This window comes from Panonychus citri, unplaced genomic scaffold (assembly GCF_014898815.1).
Source record: "Panonychus citri isolate SS breed McGregor unplaced genomic scaffold, ASM1489881v1 Contig00124, whole genome shotgun sequence".
Classification (NCBI taxonomy): Eukaryota; Metazoa; Arthropoda; class Arachnida; order Trombidiformes; family Tetranychidae; genus Panonychus; species Panonychus citri.
Window position 1 is genome coordinate 231,526 of NW_026515529.1, and position 20,500 is coordinate 252,025.

Below are 20,500 nucleotides of genomic sequence, written 5' to 3' on the forward strand. Positions count from 1 at the left end.
TTCAGTCCAACTAATATCCAAGTAGACTACACTTCTGATGAACCGACATTTGATTTGAACTTCGATCTCCTTGGTTTCCATTCAAGATATGCAGATATTTTTCCTTTGACCTTCACTTTAGTCGACATTATGACATTTTCATACATAGAAAATTGTACTGTTCTAAGTAGTTAAGTAAAGGCCTCTTCCAGCACATACTTACACTCCAGCACAAAACTCACACTCCAGCACATGAAACTCCAGCACATACTCACACTCCAGAACAGTTTCATGATGAAATTTTTTGCTGAATTTTTTCTCTGGGAAATTTTTGCGCGCGAAATTTAAATTTTTTAAAAAGTTACATTTAACGAAATTAATTGATTTTAATGAATATGAAAATGGAAAACAATGTATTTAAAGCCCTCGAGGGTTTTCTTTGTACTTTTGGGTGTTGACGGAAAATTCTTTCTTCATCTTTTCCATTACCCAAGTGAGGAAACTTATCTCCTCTTTTCCTTCATCCCCTTCCTTAATTTTCAGCATGGCTCTTAATTGTTCATTCTCTCTATGAAGAGCCTCATTTTTCTGCGCTTCTTCGTTGAACAATTTGTCCATTTGGTTGACCTGCTCTAACAATTGGTCCATTGAATTGTTGAGTGACCTGGTCCTTATCCGAACACATTCTCGTGTTAAATGTAATAATTGGCTATTAATCATAACCCTGCCTACATCCTGCTGTTCAGGGGTCCAAGTGGAAAATCGTTCCATGATAGTAGTTAATCGTCTAAACTTTACAGCCATGGGACCAGGAGCATTGAGCTCATCACTAAAAGAATATATAAAAGATTAATAAGATTATTAGGATGAAGAAATCACTGAATAAAATGACTTACCTGAGTGATTCAATGAATTGGTGATATTGAATATCAATAGGGTTATTCATTATAATGAAAGATAATAAGTTTTAATTAATGAATTTAATGAAACAATTAACAATGATTAGTTATCATAAGTAAACAACAAAGATGGTGGAAAAGAATGAAAATTATTCTAAATAGAATATGAAAGTGTCGCCATCTGTTGACACTCAAATACACTATTATGATAAGTGCGCTAGATATGAACCATGTAATTGTATGTAATATATAATTAGTATATAATTAGTATATAATTAGTATATAATTAGTATATAATGATTATAATTAAGCCCAATTAACTACAATTAAGTGCTGATAGGTCACAATTAACCACAATTAAGCCCAATTAACTACAATTAAGTGCTGATAGGTCACAATTAACCACAATTAAGCCCAATTAACTACAATTAAGTGCTGATAGGTCACAATTAACCACAATTAAGCCCAATTAAAATTTCAATTCAGATTCTATTAATATATTTTTATCTATTTGAACTTCGCGCCTAAATTTTTTTTCACTCAAGAGATGGCGACACTTTCAAATTAATTTTCTTTTCTTAACAGAAGATGGCAGCACTTCTGTTATTTTCATTTTATCATCATTTATCTTCCAAACGGATGATAATTTTTTTATTCTGTTCACAGATAAATGTTCAGAAAACTCATGTCTTCATGATGTTCATGAAAAGTTCATTCAGAATATCATGAATTCAGTGTCAACTGAATTCTTGTATTCTCAGACGTAACTATTGTTGTGAAATCACAAGTATATATAAAGGAAAGGTTTCAATGTAAAATCAAGTATTCCTTGTCTTGATGTTAGATCGTGAAGATCCTGAATAGTCAAAGCGAATACCTTTAGGGCCTCTCATTAGTTTTGATATCATCTTTTTGATATCTGAATCCTGATATTCGATTCCTGATTCCTGATATTAAATTCCTGATTCCTGATATTAAACTCCTGATTCCTGATATTAAATTCCTGATACAAAATACGTGTTATCTTCAATATTTACTATGGTAAGTGTGATAATTGTTATTAATTTGTTAGGGATCACTAGAGTTTTTTTTCTTTATAGGTTATCATCATTCCCCTCGAGTCAACAACAAATTTACCTGATCCCAGACGGAAAAAAGATGGCTCTATCGTTCCCGCTGATTTACCACTTCCTCCATTTTGGATTCCAGTCATAAAAAAGTTAACATCTAATCAAGCTGCAAACCAAAGGCGGAAAAGAAGGAAACAAGAGCTGCTAGATCTTCCTGATGACGATGATAGGAAGAAACTTCATTTTATTCGCTCAGGAAGGAGATGGAGATCAAAATGGACGAAACTCATGACTATAGCAAAATGGTGGCTTGAAAAATCCAGTGATCAAGGAGAGGCTAATAATGGTCCATACTATCAGCAATATCTTGTCCTCCAACAAAAAGCAGATAATGCTAAAAGAATTTATAAGGATCTGTACAAACTTGGTGGTTGTCCAGAGTAACTCTATTGTTGTAAAGAGTTAATTATTGTAATTATTTCACTTACATTCTTCAATAATACTTGTTTAAGCAACCATAAAACTCTAGTGATCCCAATTTTCTTTTTGAGTAAGTTAATTTATCTGAATTTTTTCCAATAGGTATTCATTTGTCCTTGTTGTGACTCAATTTTTCAACTATTGGGTGATTATCTGTCACACAATTGTAACTGTAATTATTCGACTTGTAGAATGATGGATACTTTCACTGGCCCACCAACCAAGCGACAGCGAGTTACAGACCCGCAACCATCCACACAGTCATCACAATCAAGCTGTTCCAGTGATTGCTTGGTGTGTGGACCTATCATCAACAATGTTGATCATGAGCCAGAAGAGGTCCAGGATGATCAATTATTTCCTGCACCTGTATCATCACCTTTACTAGAACCAGAGTTGATTCAAATGTCAAGTCAATCAACTATATATCTCAGCTCTGACGATGAAGATGAAATATTGGATCTATCAACACGATCAATTCGTCCATCTGTCATTCATTTCGCTCCGAGAGAAAATGTTGATCAAGGTACTTCACCTATTCACTTTTCTCAGCTCTCACCTGTACCATCACCTGTACCATCACCTGTACCATCACCTGTACCATCACCTGTACCATCACCTGTACCATCACCTGTACCATCACCTGTACCATCACCTGTACCATCACCTGTACCATCACCTGTACCATCACCTGTACCATCACCTGTACCATCACCTGTACCATCACCTGTACCATCACCTGTACCATCACCTGTACCATCACCTGTACCATCACCTGTACCATCACCTGTACCGTCACCATCTCCCATTGATACAGTCCAGAGAGGTGCAGGGCAATCAACTAAAGCCTGCCAGAAATGTGGAAAGACCTATTCAAGGCTTAAACATTTAGAGAATCACGTCAAAATCTGTGGTCAAACTCTTACTTTTCCTCACCCTGAGAATGCACCTGATCAAGTTGGTTGTTTTAGATTGATAAATTCTGCCTTTCAAAAATATTTAGTATTGTATCGAGCAGATGATATTGATGAATTGGATATATCAGTTGTAATCAATTCGAAATCCAAAGATATTGAATCGTTATTGAATGCTTTACTTGACGAATTTGGAGCACTTAAATTCAACATGAGTGTTGTTTGCGAGTTCAACAACAATCTTCTTGGTAAAAACAGTAATGGAGCATTCCATGCAGATTTAGTTCCATGTCTTGCTGGGTCTGATAAATCATCCCTTATAAATGATGGTCTTGAATTTATTCAAGATAGAATTGACCAATTCACACAGAGAGGATCGGGATGGACACTAAGTAAGGTAAAATCAATCGATTTATCAGCTGGAAAATACAAACCACAAAGAGGTGGCTGTCTCACCAATGAATTGCCATCGTTTATCAGAAATAAAACTTGTTTAGTGTCACCAAAGACTAATGAAGACTGTTTCATGTATTCTGTTCTGATTGGATTACACAAATCTAAAACTAATGCCGGGAGAATATCCAACTACACTCATTTAATCTCATCATATGACTTCTCTGATGTCCGAGGTATTGTTCCAGTTGACACAATTCATAAATTTGAAACAAAAAATAAAATATCAATTAATGTATACCTGTTTTAGAGACTCTAAAAATATTGTACCACTGAAAATATGCTCAACTGAATTGGAAAACCATGTTGATTTGTTCCTTTACAATCAACATTACTATACAATTACAAACTTCAATCGTTTAGTTTCGAGCCAACAGTCAAGATCCAAATATTATTGTAAACGTTGTTTGTGCTCATTCCGACTAAAAGAACGACTCAATCATCATTATAATGATTGTTCTCAAGTAAAAGCTCAAAGATTATTATTACCGTCACAAGAAAATTGTACTCTAAAACGGAAAGATTTACATAAAGAAGTCCAATTTCCTGTATGCATTTATGCCGATTTCGAGACTTTGAATGTAAAGTGTGATGATATTAACATAATCAGTAACTTGGAGCCGTGCAGTTATGGGTACATTGTAGTTGATTGGCAAGGTCAAATTATCCATAAAGATTTTTATCTTGGTACTGATGTCGGGAAAAAATTTTTGGAGAGTCTTATAAGTTCTGAAGACTTTATAAATAAATATGTTGCTGATAACATAAAGCCTCTTTCACTTACTGCTGATGAAGAAAGATTATTCAGAAATGCTGATAAATGTCATATCTGTGAGCTACCAATTGGTACAAAAAAGTGTTCGTGACCATGATCATCTCACTGGCAAATTCCGAGGTGCTGCCCATCAAGATTGTAACATAAATTATAAACTGCCAAAACAAATTCCAGTAATTTTTCATAATCTGAAAAATTTTGACAGTCATATTATTATAAGAGCCTTAGAATCATCGATGGTGAAAAATCCAATCAACATAATTCCTCATTCGACAGAGAAATTTATCGGTTTTATCATGGATGATTTCAAATTTTTGGATAGTTTTGCTTTTCTTCCAGCAAGTTTGGACAATTTATCAGCAAATCTTGAGCCACGTGATAAATTATTCTACTTCGAACAAATATTCAGTCATCCAGATTTAACACTATTACTGAAAAAGGGTGTCTACCCTATGAGTATTTGGACTCACTTGAAAGATTTAATGAAAGTGATTTACCAGTAAAAGAAAAGTTCTACTCAAGTCTTTCTGAAACTACCGTTTCAGATGAAATTTATCAACACGTCCAGGATGTTTGGAATCAATTTAAGTGCAGGAGTTTAAAGGATCTACATGATATTTATTTGAAGTCTGACGTTCTCTTGCTAGCAGCAGTGTTCGAAAGTTTCAGAAAGATGTCTCTTTCCAATTTTGGAATAGATCCATGTCATCATTTTTCTTCACCAGGATTAACTTGGGCAGCAGCTCTGAAAACGACAAAAATTGAGCTTCAATTATTTTCGGACGTTGACATGCTGTTAATGATAGAAAAAGGTATTCGAGGTGGTTTGACAATGGTCAGTAAGAGATACGCAAAAGCTAATGCACCTGATATACCTGATTACAAACCAAACGAGCCGATCAGTCGGATTTTGTACTTTGATGTCAACAATTTATATGGTTATGCCATGTCTCAAAAGCTCCCAGTTAATGGATTCAGTGGTCTGAAGATAGTATTGAGATGATATTGTCAACTTCAGATGATTCTCCATATGGATATATACTTGAAGTGGACTTGGAGTATCCTGACGACTTACATGATAAACACTCTGACTTACCTCTAATGCCAGAAAAGATGTGTATTAATCCAAACTTACTATCAAATTACCAAACAAATCTGATGAAAAATCTCCAAGAGAGAGGGATTAAAGTACATGCTTCTACAAAACTAGTCACAACGTTTCTATCAAAGATCAATTATGTTTGTCATTACCAAACCTTGAAATTTTATGTTCAGCTTGGTGTTAAAGTCACAAAGGTAAACAGAATCATCAAATTCAATCAATCATCATGGCTAGCTGGTTATGTAGATTTCTGTACGAATAAACGTCAAGCGGCTGTAAGTGAATTCGAAAAAGATTTTTGGAAACTGCTCGTTAACTCAATTTATGGAAAAACCATCGAGGATAAACGTAAGCATATCAAAGTAGAGATAGCAATGAAAGATATTCAAGCCGAGCGATACATGCGTAAGAACATGGTACAAAAGTTTGTGATACTGGATGAAAATAAAGCTTTATTTCAAATGAAGAACATTATAGTCAAAATGGATAAACCAGTAGCAGTTGGATTCAGTGTTCTCGAACTTGCCAAATTGAAAATGTACCAGTTACATTATGAGTCATTTTTACCTTACTTTGGTGACAAGATTAATCTTCTTTATACTGACACCGATAGTTTAATCTATCATGCTCAAACGATTGATGTTATTCAAGATCTACAAAATTTACAGCATTTAATGGATTTTAGCAATTATCCAGCAGATCATCAACTTTATTCAGCAATTAATAAAAAGAGAATCGGATTTTTGAAGAATGAAATACCAAATGATGAGATTGTAGAGTTTGTCGGTATCAAACCAAAGCTCTATGCACTTAGAACACTAAGTGATATTAAAAAGAGAGGAAAGGGAGTTCCACGAACCGTTCTCAATAGAATCACCTTTCAAGATTATCTGGATTGCTTACTCTCTGGAACGACAGAAAAAGGCACATCATCAAGAATCCAATCCTTTTCACATCAAATCAATATTGTCAAACAAACGAAATGAATGATTTCACCTTTTGAAGATAAAAGGTATTATCTCGACTCTGTAAACTCAATCCCTTACGGGCATTATTCAATTCAATAATCATTTTCATAATTAATATTTGTTAAAAAATTTTATTGTTAATCATTTTCACAAAATTAAATATTTTTTCAATACATGAAACAGTTTTGTCTCATTATTAATATGTTCACAACCGCGAAATAACTTGTAAAAGTCATTTAGATTATAAACTGAAATTACAAATAGAAGACAGAAAAATCCACAAGCAACTGATAAGTTACCTTGATATTTATTAGGATTGAATAGATAATAATCAGATATTTTCTCAATAAATGCTAGTATTAAACCTTGAGGTTTCCTTCCGAATGAATCAAAATAATGGACTATTTTATTCGTATCGAGATACATTGCGACCCAATGACTTCCCTCTTTATAACTTTCATCTAAATTGATAATGATTGCTTTATCTTTACTGAGATTTGTTGGTAATCGATCGATCGGGAAAACACCAGCAAACCAGGGAACATCAGTAAGTAATTCAATTATATCGTTTGTAGTTAACATTCTTAATAATCCAAATTTACGTTACGGTCTTTATCAATTGTAATTAAATTATCAAATTGCGCAAAAACGATAACTTTAAGTGATTGTTTCAATCGATCACTGAATTTGATGTCAAGTCTTATATTACCTCTTTTAATCAGAGATAATGTCCCATTTTCAGCACCAATCGATCCATCAGGTGAGAGATCAAATGCAAATAAAGTAGATGATTTACCATATTCATCATATGTAATATTAAGTTGTGGGATACCTTCATCTTGTCCAAAGAATCGGTATAAATTGATAAATTCTCTCATATAATAATTTGAACTGAAATTAGGTGAATACGGAATTGATGGAATCATATTCCCATCAACATTGAGTGAAATGAAATTCGTATTGAAATGTTTAAATTGAAACGGATCAAGATAAATGCTTTCCTCTTGAGCAGCATCTTTAACTAAACCCACTAATATTCTACGAGGTAAAACACCATGATATACATTCTCAATTGAAGCAGATGATTGACCTGAAGGAATTGAGAAAACTCTAGTATCGTTCCTTGTTATGAAATACTTTGCAGGACCCTTTTCAAGACCTGCAATTATACTTTTCTGAGCTTCAGGGAATAATTTAACACGTTTAATGTGTAAAGAAAATTTCTCAAATTTGATCTCATATTTAGCTGTATCAGCCGAATCATATTTGATTAATGAGAATCCATCAGGACTTTTAGTGAATCTAAATGTTAACGGAACACCGTTAATTAAAAGTTTATCCTGTTCACATAATGGAGAATGTAAACGAAAATACAAGTCAAAAGATGATCGTAAATTAGTTTCAGACACTTGGAATCCGGAATCCATCGGGTTGGGAAATCGGAAAAAACAATCTTCAAAATAAGATTGGTAATGGTATGTATTATTGGCTTGCACAGTATTAACTGCGCCAAGAGATAAGTCCACTTGTTCAAATAACGAATTACCAAAATTAGTAACAGCTTTAACTTTATTTGCTTCTGTAAGTACTGCACCAGCAACTGTTTTAACACTAAGATGAATATGAAGCATTGTACATGCCAAATCTGTAAAATCTTCACTTGCTGGAACATTAATTTCATAAAAATTACTAGATTCAAGACTTGCATTAGGACGGTACTCAACTTCATAACTACTTTCAATTGCTGTTTGTGTTGGTGGGATTGAAAATACTTGTAATTCAGATTTGCTTGCAGGCATAGATGATTCATGTAAGTACTCCATTATGTGAATATATCACGTTTCTTTTTCTTGATTATTTTAACTTTTCGTTTTCTCTTTCTTATACCACTACCAGTTTGATCAACTAAGTCACTTAATTTACTCAAACCTTGTTTTGCTGCATTTCTTAAACCCTGTTTACCGTGAGCCTTAAATGAAGATTTAAAGTCACTTCCAGCAAGATAATCAGCACCAACATTCATACCAGTTCTTACTAGATGTTTAGTTAGAAATTTTAATATTGGGACTCCATAACGTGCAAAAACTGATCCAATTCCGTATCCTCTCTGATATGGTTGACCTCTAAAGACAGAAATATCAGATATTCCATATCCAGCTTGATGCTGGAAATGATGACTGAAATCACTATCACACGGGCAATATATTTTTCGATTCATTTTTAGTTTAATTATTTAATAATTTTTTCTTAAACAATTTCTTTTCGTTTAAAATGTAAACTTAGAAAGACACGTCCAGATTTGAATTTAATATTATCACCACTCTCATCGACAATTCTTATACTTATTTCCTCAATTTGATTCATTCTAACTGGATAATAATATGGTGTTGTAAATGTAATGTGAGCTAATGTATCACCTGTATTTTTATTTAATGGTATCACTCTCAAGACTCTTGCATGAGTATCACCAACTAAATGTTCATGTATAATATCAGTACAAATAAACACTAAATGACCTTTAGGTCCGGTATCTGGTTGATAAGGAGCAGTTATTTCAAATGAACCATTTTTCTTAGCTTCTGGAATTCTCTTTTTGAACACGTACCAATCAAAACCGAGAAGTCTAAAGAAAGATTGATCATTAAACATGGGGTAAAGTGGTTGTAAAAGTTTTTCATGACGTCCAAGTTTCATTAATATTTTATCTTTTTCTTTCCCATCATCATTAACTTTAATTAATTCAAGTTTCGGAGGTCTATTAATACCTCCTACTTTTATACTCGGATTTTCAGAAAGATAAGCTTTCTCCATTTCTTTATTGAAATTATCAATAATCCGATCGATTTTATCACTTTCACTATACTCAAAATTATATGTATGATGAATAGGAAATCTTTGAGAATATGACTCATTATAATTGAGTGACCATTTAACATTCATTCTATTGCCTCTATGTGCAAGAGGATAAATAATTTCTTGAACAGCTACCGACCATTCACCATCAAGAATAAGTTTTTTAGGTAATCGATTAGTAAATTGAGATAATGTATTGTTTTTATAAATATCCATACTGGCATTAGAAATAACATCAACAACAAATTCATTCGACATTTTCAATTGAATCAACCCAGGAATTAAATTTATCAGGATATCCAACCCATGAAACGAAATATTCTTTCTTTTTAGTACGTGGATTTATTCTAGTTCTTAAAACTTCATTAATCTTATATAAATCAGGTTCAACCACAGGATAGATCTCTTCATGATAAAAAATCGATGTAACTGGTTCATTATCATAATCACGTAGACGATAAACATATCCTTGTGGTGTATGTTTGACTTTAGTTATATAATAGATCTCACGACTCCATGTTGATGTTGCACCTTTCTCGAAAATAGTTTTAGCTCTTGTTATTCGAACACTATCTCCTACTTGGTAAGGTTTTTGTTTCTTTTTATTTTTCTTTTGACCGCGGAAAACATAACTAACAGCTAATGATTGGTTAGTTAATGCTTGAATTGGGGTCATTTTAATAGTTCGATGATATGAGTTATTATATGAATTGATTATTTTATTTAATACATCAATATATTTGTGTTTGTTTTTATAATGTAAATATCGATAAATTCGAGATCTTAATGTACGATTGAATCTCTCGACAATTGCACATTTAATTAAATCATCAGTTGATGTGAAATGATTAATATTAAGTTTTTGTAAATATTGTTTTAAATATTGATTAACAAATTCTTTTCCTTGATCAGTTTGTAATTTTTCTGGTTTTCTTAATTTGAATATTTCTTTAAATCCGTTAATAACTGAATTTGAAGATTTATCTTTTAAAGGTATTGCCCAGGCAAATCTACTTAGACAATCAATAACAACTAATAAATATTTATATTGATCGTTGGCTCTTGAAAGCCAACTCATATCCATAATATCGGCTTGCCATTGCTCATCGACTTTATCAACCAGAATAGGTAATCTTGGGAATGGTTTTTTTCTTTCACGGAATAAACTATATGTTTCTTGGTTTTTTAACCATGATTCAACATCATTGAATTTTAAATTGGAAATTTTAATTCTCGCAGTATCATATAATTTTTTAATACCACCAAATGATCCAGATGATTCAGGATCATAATATATTTTTTCTAATTCTTGTTCGATACTAGATCCTCCCATTTTAAGTCATTAATAAATTCAATTGCTTTTTCGTTCTTAATTAGTTTAACTGCACCTGGATACTTTAATCTAATCATCGTTAATACTCTTTTTGAACCATTTGGGAATTTAGTTCTTGCACCAACGGTTCGTAAGTAAGTAATGATTTCATCTATATTACTCGCATTTGACGGTATCCCAGTTTCATTTGTGATTTTCCCTTTCTCGGTAACTAAACCAGGGATCCCTCTAATTAATGTTGTTAATGCATCTTTTGCATCCATTCTTGAGTTTGAAGGATATGGAGAAACTCTTACAGGTTCTGGTGGTAAACGATATGGACTTGATGTTTCCATTGGTAATGTATCATCTTCCGATTTAGTATCAATTAAAGTCCGATCATTTGTATGTGAAACTGCACTTTCAAATTCTGATGGCTCTGATTGTTGATCTTCATTATAAAATTCAGTTCCACGGTAATTTTGATGTTCGAGATTATGTTCTTTTGTTCTTGCCAACATATTATTAATGAATTTAACTTTAACATCAGTTGGTAAATTTTTATTCAACATACGTCTAGTTACACTGGGTCTCAAAACATTACGTTTATATTGATCTTCAGAAACTAAGTACATTCGAGTTACTGTATTCATTATTTCGACAATTTATTTGCAGCGATTGTTGCTAATAGTGTCAATGCTGGTTTAATTAATAATGGTAAGAATCCACCTTTCTGATTAATCAGATTTTGTCTCTGTTTCAATGTAGATTTACCGGTGAGAAGACGTAAATCTTTCTTATACCGTTTGAGTTGGGTTTTATGTTTAGGTTTTAAAGGTATTACACCTTTCAAGATTTGTTTAGCAATATCGGTAATTACTGGGTAAATAGATTTGGGTGAACTGGAAATGATTTTTCTTCTTTGAATATGTGATTTTGTCTTTGCTAGCTGTCGCAAGCAAGAATAACACTTGAGCGCACGTTTAACCGTCATTTTTAATTAATTGTAAGAATCAAACTTCTTATACTAAATATGCTGTTATAAATGATTCTTCATCAAGTACATTTGTTAGAAATCTAGTTTCTATTGGTGTATCAGGTTTTAAATCGAAAAATAAATATGAATATGGTTTTCTTGTTGCATCTTCATAAATATCTTGTATTTTTTTAACTTTACCAGGTAAAATCTGCCTTCCGATATTAGTTATCATTGATTGATCACGAGGATTTTTAAAATAAACTACATATTGTGAATTTAATGATATATTTCTTGATTCTTTTCCACGAGTAAAAAAGTTTTGTACTAATAAAATAACAGATAAATTACGATGATGAGATCCTTTAGTAAATAATTCACTTATCACTTTTGAATTTGTTGATTCAAACATTAAATCATCAATGATAATCCATTCTGGTTTTATACCATCAAATTTTTGTATTAAATTTTCAGGTAAGCCTTGAATAAAATTAACATTGGGCATTGAATTGAATATTTCCTGATATTCTCCGTAAAAGTAAGTTATCTTTTCTGGTGGAGGGTAACAATATTTATTAACATTTGATACTAATTGCTTAATCCAATAAGTTTTACCCGAACCTGTTGGACCAGCAATCATCATTGTAAATGGATGACGTAAATAAACAGAGAAGGTTTGCATTTTAAAGATTTAAATTGTTTATTGTTTTCTATTCTTAAGTAGATGCTGGAAAAATCTGAAAAAACGTTTTTTACGAATATTTCTGATGAAAATGATTAGCGTAAATTTTTTGAAAAAAGAAATTTTACAAAAAATGATTAACATGAATTTTGAAAAAAAAATGAATATGAATTTTTGAAAAAAATGATTAATAGAAAATTTTGAAAAATGGTTAACATAAATGTTTGAAAATGAAAAAATGAAAATGAAGATATTTAATTTTGTTGAATGATGAATTTAATTATCAACAACATCGATTCCATGTTCTTTAACATAATCCATATGTTTCTTCATATACTGAACAATATTTAGTGAACATCTTGTGTTTGTGTTAGAATGAGAATGGAGATAACAAGGTTGTCTTAGTTGGTCAATGAGTTTGTATGAAGCACCATACGTTCCGTTGATATTAATTAGAGGGATATTGAATTTATTCAATACAATTTCTGCTTCAACTGATCGAACGGCTACAATTAATTTTGATTTGTTTCTGCAAGCTCTGTAAAAAGTAACACATAAAGCTTCCAATTCATCATAACTTAAACCATTAGTGAATCCATTATATTTTAATCCGTGATGGTACTTCTCGAGGTATTGTATCTGTTTTTCCTCTTTAGGTGTTGGTTTACATTCACAAAATTTACCGACTTTCACATGAATTAAATGATCATCACCGTACATTGCAACCTCTTGTGGATGATAAGTACCATTAACATAGATACCTTGAGTATCGAAATAAGCACAAATATATTCCATGTTGACTGTTCAAAGTTTGAATGACAAATGAACTTGTGTTCACTTGATCATCCCTATTTATACTGTAGTTTGACGAGTGAGCAGAAAAGTTTCGGATCGGACTGAGCGAATCGAGTGAGTGCAGCGACATCTAGTGAAGTGTTGAGTAAATCATCAGCAGTAACTAATCCTAGGTTGAATAGATAACACTTTTCAGGCTCGACTTTATTACCTCTTATTGCTGTGAATTTATGTTCTAATAAATTCTCTTCAGTTGTTAATAAAGATAATATGTATAAGTCAATTAGCTGTTTGATAGGTAGATCCTTGGATAACAAAAATAGAGCAGCAGGAACAAATGGTGTAACTTCTCTCCAAAAGTCCATTGGAGTTAGAACATATGAATCTTTTTTCATTATTTTTAATGTCTCACTCCCGATTCTTTTGATTTGCACGTCATAGAAGAATGCTTGTTCATTACGTAAGTCATTGTTGTTGTAGAAATTAAATACAAATTTAAATTCTGATGGTGTTAACGATATTCCAAATTTAGTTGGTGAACTATTATAACTATAACGTATATCCAGTCGATTACATTTTTCACTTCGAGAAATTTTAAAGATGATTGGACCATTAAAAATTCTATGTGTTCGCCAGATTACACAACCCATTTTGATGTTTACTCTTCAAAGTTCAAATGACAAATGAACTTTCATTCACTTGATCATCTCTATTTATAGTGATTTGATTCTGTCCATGAACTGCGCAATCGCAGTTTCAATTTGTTCGACACTTTTCGCTCCAACAATTACAATTGATCCAGTATGGAAGTACATGATCGTTAGTCCATTGAGTTTTGTATATATTGGAGGGAATAATTCAGGTTCGTAACTTGTATCTTTTTTACAATATAAGTGTTTCAGTTTTTCAGTATTGAATCTAACTGAATTATAACTTGATGCTGTTATATTGGATATTCTAATGAATGTTATTTCACGATCAGGGAACGTTTCCATTAATGTCAAAATTGTCATAGGTAGACTTTTGAATCCTGTGGCTGTAATTTTTCCTGATGCAAAAACCAACAGCACACCATTATCAGTTCGTATAACTTGAGCATTGAATTTTTTCTTTCGATTTGTATTATCGACTTTGATATTTATTGGTCCGATTGACCATATTGAAACTATATTATCGATCCGATAATCAGGCCAGATTGATTTGGTCATATTTAATATTATCAAAAAATATTGCACGGAATATTAGTAGTAAAATGACTGTTATAATTATGAAAATGATAATTCGTAAAATCATGGTATGTTTCATCGTATCGAATGAGCTGACTACCGTCAGCTCATCCTCTTTTATACACATTTTATGAAATTTAAATTTCCCGCCGAAAAGTTGATCTGAAATATGGTCACTGAATGTTGGTATTGTTCTCTGAATTGGTTAGAAAACTTTGATCTGGAGTGTGAATCTGTTCCAGAGTTTCATGTGCTGGAGTGTGAGTTTTGTGCTGGAGTGTAAGTATGTGCTGGAGTTTCATGTGCTGGAGTGTGAGTTTTGTGCTGGAGTGTAAGTATGTGCTGGAAGAGGCCTTTACTTAACTACTGTTCTAAATTATAATCAGTCCAAGATTTATCTCAACTGCAATTGGGTGAATTCTGGTCAATATCAACTATCGATTCTTATGCTAAGACGTCGAGGTCCATTTGAAACAGGAGACATTGACAACTTGATCACTTATAGTGATCGATTTCGAAAGGCCATACGGTATTTGGCATAAGACTCAGTTCGTTTTCACGAATATTTCATTGTCTTAATTACTCCAGATTCGTAAATGAATTGGCACATACTAATCGTTCAATTGATGTTGATCAAATTCACTCTTCAATCAGAATCTTAATTTAACATCATTCCATCAGAGAAATTAGGCCAACGGGTCACACAGTAAATCCATGTTTCAGTCCAACTAATATTCACGTAGCCAACACTCCTGATGAATCGACATTTGATTTGGACTTCGATCTATTTTTAGTCAATTCAACATTTTGGTAGCTGTGAAGGCCTAAAATTGTCGATACCGATTGAATCGTGAAAAAATAGTTCGGAGAAATTATACAAAACACCAACAGTGCAGAACGTTTACACTTTTGTTCTAAGCATTCAATTGTAATCAAGAAGTTATGTACATTGGGATATGAGGATGAAAATAAATCTCGATTATTATCCAGAATATAATCCTAATTGTGTTTTGACAATAAGAGTAAACCACAGTTGAAATACCCAATGGATACAATGAACAGTTAATTGTTTGTATTAATATTTTAATCTCTCGGACAAAATGTTTCATTTAATTTCTTCAACAAGATTTTCTTCGTTTTGTATAATTCTCTCATCGATAGTTGGTGTTAATACTAATCTTATAATCCACGAATCAAATGTTTGGATTCCGATATTCAACAACAATTTACGAACCCTTATTTCTTTTTCACTGATGACAAATTTTACCCAACTAATTATTCAAGTCGAGTTCTCAACACAAACCCTAGTACAGTTGGTGAAGCAAATAGCACGACTCGTTTTGTTCCAGCTTATTCTCATAAACCCAGTAACTTCATATTGCAAAGCAAGAGCAGCTACAACTCCGTTATTAATTACGTGCATTATAATTTTACAGAAAACGGTTTTGAAGTTATAGCCGGGCCTTTTTCTCGAGGAAACATCAGGACCCATCGATGGCTTTCCATCAGTGATTCAATTTATGGAATCGGAATGATATTAGAATTCAATATGACGAATTCTCAAGTAGATTTATTTCTATTTGTTCGATCTTATGCTGATTACAATACTTTTGTATCAACTGATCAACTTTCTCCCGTCGAATCCACCGTTCGCTCGTTGAAAATTCTTCAAGTCTTCAAGTTTCGAGAAAAGATCTACTCGTTCGGCCTTCTGACGATTCATCTCCTAAGGCCAGTCTACTTCATCTCTCAGATATCAAACTTTTCAATCATCAGGGAACGTGCCATTTTAAGTAGATATATAATAACTGAACTTCATTCTATTACATTATATGAACGTTATGGTTCAGTTGACAAAGTTCGATTTGTTGATTCTTTTTCTATCATGAGCAATGGATCTTCTTTCTCTTTAATTGCGTTCTCTTATAATCGAAATGAAACAGATCATATTGCAGTGTTTCCATTTAATCCGATGCTGCATGACTTTGAAGGGCCAACTAATCGTTGTCAAACCGTGAGAACTTTATGGAAGGCTGATATTTTCAACCAATCTGGCCCAGAGTGTAACTCTTTTAGTTATCAGGGCGTGCTTTCGTTATCACGAATATTCTCAATACGTAAAGAATTTACAGGGTATCATCTTACAGATATTCTAACGGAAAACTGGACACGAATAGTTGATTTTGTTCCATTGGCTCTTGATGCGACTCCTGGTTATGTTTTTCTTGTTCTTTCCTCTAACAGATATTTTACCAGATATCGATATTCAATTCACTTTGTCAATGAAAATTATTCTGTCTCGACCCACCCGATCGAAAGGACATTCACTCATCCTAATATTGTTGACGCAAATGAAACAGTATCACAAATTTATTACTACGGTTTTACTCATCCACGAGCCATAATTACACTCAATCAGTATTCTTACACTGAATCAATTATTTTGTGTCCATTCTTGAACAATTCATGTATTGATTGTTTTACAACCAAAGTTTATAATCCAAATGGTAATTTTCTTCGATATTGTCAATGGAGACGAGGAAATTCATTAACATCGGGCGAATGTTCAATCGGTGGTTCAAATTCTTCTGATTCAAGGTAATAATTTGAAGAGTTACTCTTTTATCCTATTTAATTCTAATCCATCATCTTTTTTACAGAGAAACTACACTCACGAACCAAACAGTAAATCCATGTTTCCGTCCAACTAATATCCAAGTAGACTACACTTCGGATGAACCGACATTTGATTTGAACTTCGATCTCCTTGGTTTCCATTCAAGATATGCAGATATTTTTCCCTTGAACTTCACTTTAGTCGACATTACAACACTTTCATTCATAGAAAATTGTACTGTTGTGAGTTATAATCAGTCCAAGATTTATCTCAACTGCAACTGGGTGAATTCTGGTCAATATCAACTATCGATTCTTATGCTTAGACGACGAGGTCCATTTGAAACAGAAGACATTGACAACTCGGTTACTTATAGTGATTCTTTCACCATCGGTTCACCGAAACCTCCTAAATCTTCATTTTTTTATATTCTGTTTATTATACTACGAGTTTGCATCTTTATTATCTCTGTGATTGTGATCGTTGTTTTTCATTATGCATTAGTTTTTTCGCTGTATTTACAAAACAAAAACCATCGCAAAAGACAGAAAATTGTGTCACTTGCAACGAGATCAAAAAGCTAAAAGGTCTGTTGTTAATCATAAATTCAAAAATCCGAACCAAAAAATCAATCTAAAAAGCAGAATGGTTGTCTCAAGTTATAAAATCGAAATCGACGATCCATTATTTCAATAGAGCCTTTTTGGTACCTCTGGACATTATCACTCGCTATGAGGTCGTTAGTTTATTATATTTATAAATAAAAAAGTAATTTTCACTCATCGAGAAGAATATAAGTTTAACGAGGAAAATTCTTTGATTATGACTAACAATCAATTCGTTTATCGAATTCACCCTTCAAGTAGAGCTATACAAACTTCTCACGACTTTTATACTTTCGATAGAATCTCTGAGTAGATTTCCGGAAGTGGTTAATAGTCAAGAGATTTCGAAGAAATCAAAAGAATTTCAGGTCAGGAAAAGGTCATTTCTAAAAAGTTTAAACCCGAAGTAACCAAAAACTATTAATAAAAATCACTTCCGTATCATTTTGTAAAAAGATCTCAAGTTTTGAGTTTAGATATCCAAATGAAATGATAAAAGTCAATTGTTTGTATTTTCGTCTCTCGGACAAAATGTTTCATTTATTTTCATTGACAAGTTTTTCTTCAATTTTTATATTTCTCTCATCGATAGTTGGTGTTAATTGTCATCTTCTTATCCACGAATCAAATGTTTGGGTTCCAATTTCCAACCACAGTTTATGAGCTCCTTATTTCTTTTTCATTCAATTTCTTTAGAAAGTTATTCATCAATTAAGCCTTTGTGTAAACTTTTATCGTTGGGTTAATGATTGGAAACTTTTACTGTTTGCTGATCTTTTTATAATGGGTGGAATCTTTCATATATTTCTTATTACCACGTTGCATTGTCGCAAAATGAAAACTTGCAAATGATTTTTAAATTTCGAAGAGAATCTTCACCAATAAATGTTGATGGAACAACAGTAAATTAAATTTTAATAAATGATTTGAGATCGAGGGTCTATCGAAGGCATACAAGCTGTGGGTAGTTTTCAGACTCCTGATCGAAGAGTGAAATGGATCAACATAAATAAAATCAAAAAGTATTGACCAATTCTGGAGTAATTTAAGATAATTTATGCATGTGTTTCTTTCGAGTTTTTGTATTTATAATCCAAAACGAATCTTCGAAATTTTAGACTTTGTTTCAAAGGAATCATTTCTCATTATTTCGTTATGTTTTGATGTAACGGAGGTTTTAGTTTTAAAATACAACGAAAAAAATAGTAAATAATGAAATACAATGAGACCAATTACTGAGATAGTAAAGGAGAAAACTCGTAATATTATCAACAGGATATAAAGAGATGAAGATCCATGAGAAGATGGAGGTCTCGGTGAACCGATGGTGAAAGGATCACTATAAGTGATCAAGTTGTCAATGTCTTCTGTTTCAAATGGACCTCGTTGTCTAAGCATAAGAATCGATAATTGATATTGACCAGAATTCACCCAGTTGCAGTTGAGATAAATCTTGGACTGATTATAACTTAGAACAGTACAATTTTCTATATATGAAAATGTCATAATGTCGACTAAAGTGAAGGTCAAGGGAAAAATATCTGCATATCTTGAATGGAAACCAAGGAGATCGAAGCTCAAATTAAATGTCGGTTCATCAGGAGTGTAGTCTGCTTGGATATTAGTTGGACTGAAACATGGATTTACTGTTTGGTTCGTGAGTGTAGTTTCTCTGTAAAAAAGATGATGGATTAGAATTAAATAGGATAATAGCGTAACTCTTCAAATTATTACCTTGAATCAGAAGAATTTGAACCACCGATTGAACATTCACCCAATGTTAATGAATTTCCTCGTCTCCATTGACAATATCGAAGAAAATTACCATTTGGATTATAAACTTTGGTTGTAAAACAATCAATACATGAATTGTTCAAAAATGGACACAAAATAATTGATTCAGAGTAAGAATACTGATTGAGTGTAATTATGGCTCGTGGATGAGTAAAACCGTAGTAATAAATTTGTGATACTGTTTCATTTGCGTCAACAATATTAGGATGAGTGAAAGTAGCTTCGTTCGGGTGGGTCGAGACAGAATAATTTTCATCGACAAAGTGAATTGAATATCGATATCTGGTAAAATTACTGTTCGAGGAAAGAACAAGAAAAACATAACCAGGAGTCGCATCAAGAGCCAATGGAACAAAATCAACTATTCGTGTCCAGTGTTCCGTTAGAATATCTGTAAGATAATACCCTGTAAACTCTTTACGTATTGACAATGCTTCAAAATACCCATCTTGATAAAGGTTACACTCTGGACCAGATTGGTTGAATAAATCAACTTTCCAAAAAGTGTCCGTAGTTTGACAGCGGTCAGTTGGCCTTTCAAAGTCATGCAGCATCGGATTAAATGGAAACACTGCAATATGATCTGTTTCATTGCGATTATAAGAGACTGCAATTAAAGAGAATGAAGATCCATTGCTCATGATAGAAAAAGAATCAACAAATCGAACTTTGTCAACCGAACCATAACGATCATGAAATGAAAGCGAATGAAGGTCAGCGTAGAAACACCCACGTAGGCCGATACCCTCAGTGTTGATTATAAAGTTTGAAAGCTGAGAGATGAAGTAAACTGGCCTTAGGAGGTCAATTGTAAGAAGGCCGAACGAGTAAATCTTTTCCCGAAACTTGAATACCTGAAGAATTTTAAACGATCGAACTGTGGATTCATAGTTATGATAATAATAGCCACGAAAAGTAGCGGTGTAATCGATATAAGATAGATCGGTCGAGAAGTCGTTATATTGGATCCTAATCTCATTGCAATTTCATAATTTGAACC

General features: G+C 32.7%; 5 protein-coding genes across 5 annotated transcripts; 1 reads left to right on the plus strand and 4 right to left on the minus strand.

Annotated features, from left to right (window-relative positions):
• Positions 1 to 282: 282 nt before the first annotated feature.
• On the minus strand, positions 283 to 1,339 carry LOC128390603 (uncharacterized). The gene is made up of 2 exons (XM_053350348.1): positions 876 to 1,339; positions 283 to 808 (listed from the first exon to the last, which is right to left on the minus strand). The coding sequence occupies exons 1-2, from the start codon at positions 923 to 925 to the stop codon at positions 397 to 399; spliced, it is 462 nt and encodes a 153-aa protein (XP_053206323.1). The 5' UTR covers positions 926 to 1,339; the 3' UTR covers positions 283 to 396.
• Positions 1,340 to 7,224: 5,885 nt separating this feature from the next.
• LOC128390610 (uncharacterized protein F54H12.2-like) lies at positions 7,225 to 8,463 on the minus strand. Its single transcript, XM_053350355.1, has one exon. It carries the CDS (start codon positions 8,461 to 8,463, stop codon positions 7,225 to 7,227), a length of 1,239 nt encoding a protein of 412 aa, XP_053206330.1.
• A 5,508-nt stretch (positions 8,464 to 13,971) lies between these two features.
• LOC128390611 (TATA box-binding protein-like 2) lies at positions 13,972 to 14,466 on the minus strand. The gene has a single exon (XM_053350356.1). The coding sequence runs from the start codon at positions 14,464 to 14,466 to the stop codon at positions 13,972 to 13,974; it is 495 nt and encodes a 164-aa protein (XP_053206331.1).
• A 1,069-nt stretch (positions 14,467 to 15,535) lies between these two features.
• Positions 15,536 to 17,808, plus strand: LOC128390597 (uncharacterized). Its single transcript, XM_053350341.1, has 2 exons — positions 15,536 to 17,082; positions 17,145 to 17,808. Exons 1-2 carry the CDS (start codon positions 16,016 to 16,018, stop codon positions 17,683 to 17,685), a joined length of 1,608 nt encoding a protein of 535 aa, XP_053206316.1. The 5' UTR covers positions 15,536 to 16,015; the 3' UTR covers positions 17,686 to 17,808.
• Positions 17,809 to 18,683: 875 nt separating this feature from the next.
• LOC128390602 (uncharacterized) lies at positions 18,684 to 20,192 on the minus strand. Its single transcript, XM_053350347.1, has 2 exons — positions 19,441 to 20,192; positions 18,684 to 19,378 (listed from the first exon to the last, which is right to left on the minus strand). Exons 1-2 carry the CDS (start codon positions 20,139 to 20,141, stop codon positions 18,793 to 18,795), a joined length of 1,287 nt encoding a protein of 428 aa, XP_053206322.1. The 5' UTR covers positions 20,142 to 20,192; the 3' UTR covers positions 18,684 to 18,792.
• Positions 20,193 to 20,500: the final 308 nt, after the last annotated feature.